Source organism: Oryzias latipes, chromosome 14 (genome assembly GCF_002234675.1).
Source record: "Oryzias latipes chromosome 14, ASM223467v1".
NCBI classification, from domain to species: Eukaryota; Metazoa; Chordata; class Actinopteri; order Beloniformes; family Adrianichthyidae; genus Oryzias; species Oryzias latipes.
Window position 1 is genome coordinate 5,011,446 of NC_019872.2, and position 12,218 is coordinate 5,023,663.

A 12,218-nucleotide genomic window follows, 5' to 3' on the forward strand; every position below is an offset into this window, starting at 1 on the left:
GCAAAGATCTTCATCCTTCAGGGCTAATGTTATAGCTTCACTTGTGAGCAAAAAAAAAGCAGAATTTTTATTTTTATTTTGCAAAAAGTGTGGTTAAAGTTGTTATAAACACTCACTGGTCCCTTAGCCACACCTGTCCAACTGGTAGTTAATGCAAATTTCTCATCAGCCAATCACATGGCAGCAACTCAATGCATTTAAGCATGAAGACATGGTCAAGACGATCTGCTGCAGTTCAAACTAAGAAATTAGAACGGGGAAGAAAGGCAATTGAAGTGACTTCTAGCATGGCATGGTTGTTGGTGCAACAACCTGTTGATCTACTGGGATTTTCACCCACATCCATCTCTAGGGTTTACAGAGATTAGTCAGAGAAAAAGGAACCTATCCAGTGAGCAGCAGTTCTATGGGTGGAAATGCCTTGTTGATGCCAGAGGTCAGAGGAGAATGGCCAAACTGGTTCCAGCTGATAGAAAGGCAACAGTAATTTAAATAACCAAAGGTTTCCACTGAGGTCTGCAGAAGAGCATCTCTGAACACACAACACATCCAACCTTGAGGAAGATGAGCTACAGCAGCAGAAGGCCACACTGGGTACCACTCCTGTCAGCTAAAAACAGGAAACTGAGGCTAAAATTTGCACAGGTCCACCAAAACTGGACAATAGACGACTGGAAAAATGTTGCCTTGTTTGATAGGTCTGGATTTCTGCTGCAACAGTTGGATGGTAGGGTCATAATTTAGCATCAACAACATGAAAGCGTGGATCCCCAAATGGCCTCCACCATCACCAGATCTCAACCCAATAAAACACCTTTGGGATGTGGTGGAACGGGAGATTGGTATCATGGATGTACAGCCGACAAATCTGCAGCAACTGCGTGATGCTGTCGTGTCAAAATAGACCATACTCTCTGTGGAATGTTTCCAGTACCTTGTTAAATCTATGCCACCAAGGAAAAAGCGGGTCCAACTCGGTACCATCAAGGTGTACCTAATGAAGTGGCCGAGACTCCCCATTAAGTGTAGTTCAAAGTTGGTTGGTGTATTTGGCAAATAGGACATGAGATGAAAACATACAACTTATTATTGTTTTCAATATTTATTTGATGAGTCAAAAGCAAAAAAAAGAACATCTTATGTCACATAATCTAAGTTCCTTCACATTTGTTGAGTCCTGCCATCTCTCTTGAGGGTTTATGGCATTTAGGTTGAGCTGAGGCCTGAACTTTGACGAAATTAGATCTGGCATGCACAGTTCCTGCTTCCCAACCCAGAGGCTCTAGAATACTCTCAAATGGATAATTCATGACTGAGACAGCAGTACTGAGGTGCGATGGTTTGGGGGTTTTAGTCTGTGAGGCCTTGAATCCTGCAGGGCTGCAACAAGAGATTCTTTCATGCTCAACCATCTAGAAAGACTACTACAGCCTTTAAAAAAAAGAGCAAAATATAAAGACTGAGAGTTAGCTTCTTGCACATGATTCAAGTAAAATGTCGTGTAACAGTCATAAATTCACATTGTTTAGTCAAGATTTTGTATCTATTTTTCTGCAGTATGATGGTTTGAATTCAAAATAATCCACAAGTAATCACACAAATCAATCACAAATGGAAGTTCTAAGGGAATCCTTACTTTGAAATATCACTTTTTCTTCATATCTTTACACAGAGAAATACTCTGATCACAATGCTATAATCAATTGGTTCTTTGTTGGATTAAAAAACACAGTGTGGTATATCTCCTCCTTTGATCAGTATTGGTAACAAGTATTTGTCCTATTCTTTACAAACATATAAAAAGTTCCACTTCTCTCTTGACACTTCAAATTTCTCCTAAACATATTTATAAGGCAAAAGAAAAATATGCAAAAAAATTACCATAAATAAATTATGCTTTCAACTATTATAATGTTTAGAGGGGTTCTATTGTGAATTTTTACATTTTTAAACCACAACTTTGCTTTTGCGAATAGTTTAGCTGCCTACAACACCAACTTTTTGTTATTGGTGTCAAAGTTTTTGTTATTGGTGTCAAAGTGTCTTTCATTACATTTTTTTAAATGATAATTTATGATTACCAGTATCATTTTCAATTAGAAGTACTGTAGAAATACTGGTTTAAAATCACAAAAAAAACAAGCTAAATATCTAGATATCTGACAGGATGAACTAAAACTGGTTAGGTTTATGTAAACACAACAATTATGACAGAGGTTTCTGCTAACACGTGACCACTTCTAAATGAAGAAACTGCTACAGAAAGTAGCAGTAAACTACAGATTAAGAGTTTCCACTTCAGATTTGGCTTCAAGTTGAGATAGTGAGTTGTGTGTGGCTCCATTTTGAATACATTTCCTCTTTTTGGATCTTCTGCACAGTCTGCAAAAAAGAGAAAATGTTTTAAATGGCCCATTTACAAGTAAGTAAATTGGTTATCTTATTGTGAAGTGATCCACTTTATGTTTGATCAGCACTTTTTGGAATCTACAGTAAGTGCAGCTACATGACTCACATACTTTTTTCTTGTCTTATCATAGTTTTTCTACTATAATCTTACTCTATAAAAATACACCTACCCCTGACATTCTTGCATCTGCTCCACTGTTTCTGGTAGATCTTTGTGAAGAGTCTCCGGGAGGAATAAGTTAACCATTGAGGAGGAGATAGTGAGACTCCCCATTAAAATATAAGGCAGAACTTTATCATATGTGCCTGCAAATAACAAAGAAGTCACAGAAGGAATGACTTGAATGTCCATGCAGCTCCAGTGATCTTCAAAATCAATTCTTAAACCTGATTTTTAAAAATCCTTTTTACCTAAATAGATGATATAGGGAGCTGTGATGCTGCCAATGCGAGCAGCTGAGGAGCACACCCCCATGCCAACGTTCCTCAGCACTGTGGGGTAGAGCTCAGCTGTGTATATGTACACAATGCTGAAGGCCATGGTAAAGCCAAACTTTCCAGTCATTTCCAGAGCTAGAGCAACCTGTTGAACACCTAAAAAATGTCAAAAATACAAAACAAAAAACACAGATAATCATTTATATTTCACATGTCAGCAAAACAAAATACCTGCATTTTTTCAAACTTCTTTGTACCCATCTTTACGCCGTCATTCAGATCATGAAAAGTGTTTGTTTTTTTACACAAAAAGGTAAAAAAATGCAAAATTTAACAAACAATAATTTATTTGCTAAACGAAAAAAGAGCAAAAAACCTCTCATTGGTGCTCAGTTCAGGTCTGTATTTGCTTTATGATAACAACATACTACTTCAGTTATTTTACAATTTTCTTTTATTCCAAGTTCAAATCTTGTATGAAGAGACTGAATTAATTAAAATTTAACTGTACAGATGAGTTAAATTAAATGTTAACATTAATAATCAATCTTTGAAAAAATCAACCTTAAAAAGGTGCTTCTAAAAGAAATTAGTGTCACTTCTAATAAACAAGTTCAAATATCGTCTTGAAGAACTAAAGTAAAACTTAATTAGCTGATTTTCATATCAACCAAAACCGTTTTATGATTGAGACAAACTTTGTACCTTTTTAAAATTTCTTGAAAAGTGAACCAATGAAAAAGATGGAACATACTTTTTTGAAAATGTACTACATCAATTCAGTTCATCAGGCAGGTGAAGTGAAAGGTTGGAATCTTACTCTCAGGGATGAACTGGATGAGGAGGAGAACTCCTCCACCCAGGAAAAGGAAGACAGACAGAAGGATTCTTCTTGGGGAAACCCTTAGCAGCAAAGTGGAAACTATGTAAGCAGGAACTTCACTGATGGCTGACAGGAAGCAGTTCATGAAGGGATTGCCACTTAGGTTAGAAGTGTTCAGGGATAATCCAAAGTACCCAATGTTTATTGACATCCTAGAACGAGGAAAATAGAATGTATTTTGGGAATACTGTATTAATCAAATATCTATGATTAATGCGCACTTACCACAAAAGGAGACACATCAGAGTGATGCACCGCAGTTTCTTAAATTTCAGAATATCAAGCATGGTGTATTTCCTGCCAGCAGGCATTTCCTGTATCTGAAACCAAAGTTATGAATAAAAAAGGAAAAAAATTACACCTTTAGTAGGCTGATTACATGCACAACGTCTGGGGATTTTTTAAAAAGTCATTCCATTTTTTTTAAATAAAAAATGAACACCTTTTGATAGAAGTATGGTCATGTTATTTCCAAAGAACCTATTTGAAACATTAATGTTAGTGTCATCTTAAATGGTATAAAAGCTTTTAGAAGATTTTAGTCTATTTTTTAAGGTTTTTTGGGAAAAAAAACATGTTAGAAACTGAGTTAAGTATTTTTGTACTCAACATAGGCTAAAAATGACAAGATAAACAGATAATGACTCATAAGTCCAACTATTTTCATTTCTTGAGTTATTTTCAAAGCATTCCAGAGGTCTTTTAATTAGGATTATGCCATTTTTAGTCAAAAGTAATTTTGGAGCTATCCAAGAGCGAATCTAGATTCCAGCTCAGAAGAAGAAAGCCAAGACGTTCGTCGTCTACATGCGAATGGATCAGAATAGAGCCGAACTTGTGGACTGCCAATTGAAGTTTCTAGGTAACAACGACAATGTCATGGTTTGGGTTTCCTTGTATTGGTTTTTGCTTTCCGTGTTGTTTTTTTGTCATGTTTGAGTTCTGTTGAGTTGAGTTCTATTTTGAAAGGTTCCCTGCATGTCACGTTTTTGAGTTTTACTTCCCTGGTTCCAGTCTCTCCTGATCGTTGTCACCTGTGTGTTGTCAGTCCTGTCTGTATTTATGTCTTGTCCCTGCCTTCCTCTTGCGATGGTCCACTATCGTCTCGTCCCTTCTGCCATGTGTTCATGTTTTGCTCTCAGTAAGTTTAGTTTTGTTTTCCTGCTCTGTAGCGCTTTTTGGTAGTTGAATAAATCCCTTGCCCTGGAACCGTGTGCCTCCTGTCTCTGCATTTTGGGTCCGTCATGCTCACCAGCCCCCCACTACCTGACAGACAAGCTCTTTTTCAACAGTTTTTTTTTTTCTCTGCTTCGGATTCCCAATTTGAATAAAAAAAAATACTCGGAAATGCAAGTTTAAGCTTAATTTTTTTTTTTTTACATACTGTATGTTGGCCGTGGTCAGAAAAATGCCACAGGAACATGTTTAAAATACCAAAAACCAGGATTTTCATCAATGGGTATTGGTGACATGGTTCATTTTTCAGCTTTCTATAAATTAAGTGTTTGTGCATACATGAATGCAATGCTCACCTCAAGGTTCCCAGTTTTTTTATGCCAATCATAGTAGTAATAAAAGAGCAATGGCAAAAGGTATCCTCACCTCAGACTCTTTAAAGATGACAGGGGGAGCAGCAACTTTATTTCTCCTGGCAGCATCTCTCACAATGGCCTCAGCTTCAACCACTCTTCCCTGAGTAACCAACCATCGAGGAGACTCTGAGATGAACCTGCATAGTGTTATTGAATGCTTTTAAAATGTGCACAACAATGGGAATATGTGTGTCGGCACACAAGCTGGCGAACGTGGAGAACATACCACCACAGTGGGATGTAAACCACAGAAGTTGCAGACAGAACAGCAAGCAGGGTCCTCCAGTCTCTGATGCCAAATGCAATCCAGGGCAGAGTCATGTAACCAATGCAATAAAACAAGAAGGCCCCAAGCGTTGTGAAGAGAACTCGCATGGTTTTACTCAACACCTCCGTACCTGTGCAAGACAAAACCCTGATAAACATGAATGAGCACAAATAAGCCCAGTTCTGCGGAAAACAATAGTGAGCGTGTAAATGGATTTAACAGGTCAGCATGCTTACCTAGTACAAAAGCAGAAATATAAATGGATATCTGAGAGGCTCCAACGAAGAGGAATATGATACAGAACATTTTCCATGATTGAGAAAAAGACTGAAGGAGAACCGAGAGGCACTGAACCGCCAGAGACATGAAAACGACCTTTTTCCTCCCAAACCTAAAAGCCAAAAAAGTTTCATAATTGGTAAAAACAAATTGTTAAAGATAGATTGTCAAAGATGTATCGACACAACAGCTACAGAATTCTCTCAAAATAAACATACATCTCCTTCCACAGCAGATGGAGCTGTTGCCATGCATGGCAGCAACAGTTTGCTCAGCTGTGTTTGGAGTTCAAATGTTCATAAACATGTCATGAGAGACAAAACTCCCCAGTCAGTCAAAGTTAAAGATGCAAGTTTGTAATTGATGAACAAAAAGTTAAATGATAGTTACAATGGCTGACGATAAAATAACAAATACCCACTGACAAAAAAACAACAGCTATAGCAAAAAAAAACAACAGCTATAGCACAAAATACCTGTCAGAAAGTTGTCCTGATATTAGGGAGCCAAAAAGGTACCCCACAAATAGAGATGAGGATGCAAATGGAACTTTCCACTGGTTGTCACACACAAGGTTCCACTGTGAAACACACCAGACATGTGAACGTGGAGCAAAAACAAGTCAGCATTTGCAGAAATTAACTTTAGAAAGTCACACACAAGACTGACCTCGGTGACGATGGTGGATTGGTAGATTTCTTTGCTGTAGGTCCAACCATCTAAGCACTCTTCCTGCTGCAGGCTAGTGAGGTTGACATCCCTTCCTGGAACGTACCCCTCACTCGACAGGTTTTTTACTACATCTAGCTTATACCTGCTACACTGACTTTTAATGTCTTCTCCATCCACTTCTGTGAAGGGTATGATGGCATTTCTCCACTCTTCAGTCAAGTTAACATCTGGAATGAGACAGTGGTGCTTTGGGGTTGCTCCAGCGAAGATTATGTAAAGTCCATTGAATCCCGTGGACACAAAAACCGTGTTCAAAAGAAAGAAAGTGACCCAGAAATAAGGACCAGTCTGTCCAAGAAATGCAGTGTCCTCATCATAATCTCCCATTTTAAAATAAAATAAATAAATAAATAAACAGAAACAAAAAAATTCCCTGCTCTGCAGAGTGGGAGAGCAGTTCCTCCTAAAGATTTCAGCTCAGTACCAGAGCAGTCTGGTTGAGCTCTCTGTGGGGTAGCATGAACTGGTCATTCAGTGGGACGGAGTCACAAAATAAAAATTTCCATTCCCAGACCTGAGATTGGATCAACCTCCTCTCAGGAGTAAAACTATTGACTCAAAAAAAGGAAAACTCAGAGAGCATGGAGTACGCCTTAACCCAAATGATTTAATTTTCAGGAAATCAAATAATTAGTGGCCTCAGAGTGGCCTGTCTACCGTAGAAACCCAATACACCTCATTACTGTGGTAAGTCTCTGTAAACAGCTTTCCACACTGTTAAATACTCCAGCGTGCCCGTACTCTAAATGTTGCTAAGTAGCATTAAGGCTGCTGTTAGACTATTTTGAGTCACACTGCAGAGGCAAGCTTTTATGGAAAGTTCAGCAGAAACAGTATCACTTTATGTTTGCTTTACTATCTCAGAGATAAACTGTGAAAACGGCTGACCCACGAAAAACCACACGTGCAACAGTTTTAGTCACACTGTATGCTACACTCACCAACACATGTTTCCCTATTTTACTGTAAACCTTTGAAGTTTAGCAGGAATATGTAAAAGGGATTTCTGCTCAAAACACAGACATGTGAAATTCCTGGCTGCAGCTGCCCGCCTTTCATAACAAATGTCATCAGAAAAGGCGTTCACTGTATCCCTGTTCCTCTTGCAGAGGAAAAACCAAATTAAACACAGCATATTTCTCAACATGTGCACTTTGTTCTGATGATCTCTGTTCATAAAGTGAAATTTCTTACAAAAAAACTGTTTTTTTGTACACAGGAATATTTTCACGTGTCTCTTTAGTTCTTTGTTTAAAGACAACCTCGGCTAATATTTTTAGAATTATTGCAATAACTTTTATACACAAATTTATTTAGCAAAAGTAACATATCTGAACTAATTGTATGGGTTTTTAACAGTTTGTACAGCACATCCTCCTAAAACAAAGCCGTTTCAAGTTTCACGATGGCAGTTAAGCTGTTTAATCAATGCTATCAGTGTTCAGACTCGTGGATGTTAATGCATATTTTCTTCAATTCCATTCGCAGTTCTGTAAATGCAAATGCCCACCAAGTGGTGTGTCAGCATGCGTGACAAGATTAAGTCATGCCCTCAATGAGGTTTTCAACACTGCAGACAAACAATCAGGCATTCCCAGGTTATCTGGTAAAAAGCTTTAGGTGTCATGAGTGTAGGTCAAAGGTGAAGATGCTGTAACACTAGTCAATTGTATGGCCCCTATCTCCAAACTTTTAAACAAATCGCAAAGTTGCTCTGCAGTTCAAAGCCAACGAGAAGAATGGTGGACATGGATGAGTCTAGACCTGTAAGTAACGTATTTATCTTATTATCTCCTCATTATACATCATGCAATGTTACTGAATTATGAGTTAAAGCGTTCTGATTGGCTGAAAGCGAACACGCCTGTTTAGCGTGGTGAATTTGACAGACAGATTCATTAGCCATTAATGACATTTGTTAACCTGTGACGTTAGGTGAGTCTCAAAATTCACCACAGATTTTGCTCATAAATGCAGAATGCACAAATGAAACGTAGTTTGCAAATGTACATCCTGCTGTTTGGATGATCTGCAAGTTCATACTGCAAGTGTACCTTAAAATTGTATTTGTGAAACATTTGTAAACCAGACCATGTGCATTTGTGAAAGAGATCCTGTGCATTTCTGAATTAGGAGAGTGATGTGTCCTCATAGCTTCTTATAACAATAAACAATATTGCATAATGAGCTTTAATTACAATTTTTTTCCAATGAGGTTTCAATGATCATTTCAAATACTAATTTCTTTAAACGCCATTTGTGCAAAGCAGTGATCAATTTAACTAGAAACATGTTTTAATGGTTTAACACGTTTTTGGCTAAAATTCAGTTTAATTCAAATTATTTTTCTTGAAGTTTTTATTGAAATGGGTTGCATTTAAGATAATCATGGATAAGTTTGATGAAACTCATCAGCAGCTTTACTTTTATTCTTGAATAACAGCACATACTGATGTGTATAATCACTAACATGATCTTTAACACCAAATTTGACTGAATCAATGATGGATCGAGTTTCTGATAGTCTGAGGGTTAACGTACTGATACAAGTCACATGGGGGAAAGCACCCTAAATGCAATCAGTGCACATATATCAGGGTTACATGTTAGCACATTTATGAATATTTATTGCACAGTACTATAATTTTTTCTTATTATATTAAGGCTTTAAAGTAAAAAAAAGTTGAAAGATTTTTCTCATGGTAACATTTACCTGAAATATGTATTAATGTTTTCCAAAACCTCACTGAGAATTGCTACATGTACAGAACTAAGATTTAAAGATTTAAAGTAGGCATGTCCAAAGTCCAGCCATGAGCCAATATACGGTTCCCTGCACTTTAAGGACTGTGTCTACGACTTCTTATTTGTAATTGGGTAACCATAGAACAGGGGTGGGTCGGAGTGTCTGCATGATTTCCAGATAGTCTTGCCCTACTCATGGCTGATTACCTGGTTCAGGTGTGTCCAGCCAATCAGAACATGCCAATGAGGGCATGTTGGAAAACATGCAGGAATGTGACCCTAAGTCCTCACCTCTGCCATAGAACCTTAGAACCTTAAAGTCCTCTTCCAACTATATTTGTAACCATTGTAAACGTTTTCCATGTGGTCTTTTAATCATTATTATGCTGTTTTTAGCCAAAATCAAAAGGTCTGTGACATTTTTAAGATTTTTAATATTAAGATTAATATTTTCTGCAGAACAGCAGGAGCTAATTAGAAATTCACCCGGAAGTCACCTTATGTGGAAATCCCTGCATTCCTTTGGTAACGCTCCCCTCTAGCGTACCCACCCTCACAGCCCCAGGCCACTTATGGCAGTTGCCACATCACAAACCTGAGCTTTTTCAAACCACAGGTTTTTGTCTGCTCCTGATCGTTAAAGATTTGTATTAGGAAATACTCAGAAACAAAATGTTAATCTTAAATCATTTATATGTTTCCCATCATGAGAAAAATGCTAAAAGAACACGTTAACATAGATTATCATAGGACCAAATCTGTCCCTCTTTGCAAAAGTTTAGAAACATCTGAGACAGAAATAAAAAAAGAGTTCAATTTGTTGTTAATCACTAAACAAATAAATCCACCTGGATTTCTTGGTCTAAAGAAAAAAAAGAAAACTTCCACAGTAACTTGAAACTACCAGGATTTGCTTGCAAGCAAACGAACATCTACATTTTGGGAAGGCCAAAATGTTCTTGTGCTTTCCAGGAGTCAGAGTTTCATTTCCATCTCTCTATCAACAAATAATCTGAAAAGTGTCCCTTTTTAAAACCAAGCAGTCTAGGTGTAAACAGGTCAGCCATGGGATTTATTGCCACATTAGTAAATGATTAAATAAAGGACAAAAAAGTATGTCAGCCACAGATTCTGCATGTTGTTCCACATAAAATGAGTTTAGTCTGTAATGTTCATCATAGATACACTGCATCTCTGAGAGACAGAATGCAAAAAAAAAGAATCCCGGAAATCACTTTGTACATTTATTAAAGAATTAATGGTGCAGAAAATAAACATCTGGACAATAACAAAAGTTCACCTCAGTACTTTGTGATGTAACCCTGGTTGGCACTGTCAGAGGTCTAACTTTTCCTGTAGATCTTTACCAAGTTTGCACACAATGTAGCTGCTATTTTGGTCCATTCTGCCATGCAGATCTTCTCAAGAGTTGTAATGTTTTGAGGGCTGTTGCAGATTATTAACTCCCCCACAAATTCTTTATGGGATTAAGGATCCTAAAACTGGCCAGACCACAACAGGACCTTGAAATACGTTTTATATTAACCCTTTTTATTGTCTGGGCAATGTTTTTGGAATCACTGTCCTGTTAGAAGATTCAGCCACTTTTCATCCTAAATGCTCTCACTGATAGGAGGTTTCTGCCTAAAATTTCACCATGCACAACCCCATTCAACCTTTCCTCAGTCTCCTGTGCCCTTTGCAGAAAAACACCCCCAAACCATGGCGTTTCCACCTCTATGCTTCATAGTGACTCTGGTGTTCTTTGGATGATCAAGAATAGATCCCTTTTTCTTCTGTTTAGACATGCCTGTTTTAATTCCAGTGGTGTCAGCTAGACACATAGAACAACAATATGTCCATGTCTACCATGGTCAAAAATGGGATGCAACTTCTTCCCCCTCCAAACACAGTGAGTGGTGTTGATTCCAAATACTTCCATTTTGATCTAACTCGTCTTTCTTGCTCGACATTTTTGTTGGACGGGCTTACTCTGTGCCAACAGTCTCGCCCACAACTCGCACTACAGAAACTATGCCCTAGAAAAATGACACAAGCTTTTGATTTTGACTAAAAACGGCAAAATTAAACCAATAAGTCTAGTCAGGAAAACTTTAAAAAATGCATCAACAGTTAATCAGAGTGGGACTTTGAGGTAGACTTGAACCATTGCAGTATTTGCTGCTTGTTTATTGGTGCTTCATACTTATTTTCTGCACTAACAATCATATAAATTCTTTGAAATCTTACACTGTGATTTCCTGGATTGTTAGTTTTAATTCCATCTCTCACATTTGAAGGTGAAACTGTCATTGCAACTTGCACGTTTGGTCACAGCCAAATGCTTTTTGCCCAAAATGTATTTAAACAGTCTCTGTTGTGTGTATTAGGGATTCCACCCATGCATCCATCCATCCATCCATCCATCCATCCATCCATCCATCCATCCATCCATCCATCCATCCATCCATCCATCCATCCATCCATCCATCCATCCATCCATCCATCCACCCATGCATCCATCCATCCATCCATCCATCCATCCATCCATCCATCCATCCATCCATCCATCCATCCATCCATCCATCCATCCATCCATGCACCCACCCTTCCATCCATCCATCCATCCATCCATCCATCCATCCATCCATCCATCCATCCATCCATCCATCCATCCATCCATCCATCCATCCATCCTATAATACAATTTTATTAATTCATGATCCCTTTAATAAAATAAATAACTCTACTTATGAAATAAAAAATGACTAAATAACTGTGATTTTCAAAGAGAAAAAGTCAGGAAAAAATGTACTGATACATTAAAAAGAAAAAACAGCAAATATCCTCTCCCGTCATTTTCCCGCTGAGA

The 12,218-nt window shown here is 37.8% G+C and overlaps 2 protein-coding genes across 2 annotated transcripts in view; both read right to left on the reverse strand.

The window, feature by feature from the left end:
• The window catches only part of LOC101163192 (solute carrier family 22 member 4), a 50,787-nt gene that overhangs the window by 37,386 nt on the left and 1,183 nt on the right, over window positions 1-12,218 (reverse strand). The gene's annotated exons all lie outside the window — the stretch shown is intronic.
• On the reverse strand, window positions 1,084-11,762 carry LOC101165246 (solute carrier family 22 member 5). The gene is made up of 10 exons (XM_004076105.4): window positions 6,539-11,762; window positions 6,346-6,449; window positions 5,827-5,981; window positions 5,549-5,720; window positions 5,333-5,459; window positions 3,956-4,050; window positions 3,668-3,882; window positions 2,821-3,003; window positions 2,580-2,715; window positions 1,084-2,382 (listed from the first exon to the last, which is right to left on the reverse strand). The coding sequence occupies exons 1-10, from the start codon at window positions 6,926-6,928 to the stop codon at window positions 2,277-2,279; spliced, it is 1,683 nt and encodes a 560-aa protein (XP_004076153.2). The 5' UTR covers window positions 6,929-11,762; the 3' UTR covers window positions 1,084-2,276.

Bases quoted from the DNA above. Each gene is read 5' to 3' on its own strand.
- LOC101165246 (XM_004076105.4), bottom strand. From the start codon at position 6,928: ATGGGAGATTATGATGAGGACACTGCATTTCTTGGACAGACTGGTCCT. The intron at 3,883-3,955 runs GTAAGTGCGCAT...TCCTCGTTCTAG, and splicing joins CTGATGTGTCTCCTTTTGTG to GATGTCAATAAACATTGGGT. The intron at 3,004-3,667 runs GTAAGATTCCAA...GACATTTTTTAG, and splicing joins CATCCAGTTCATCCCTGAGA to GTGTTCAACAGGTTGCTCTA.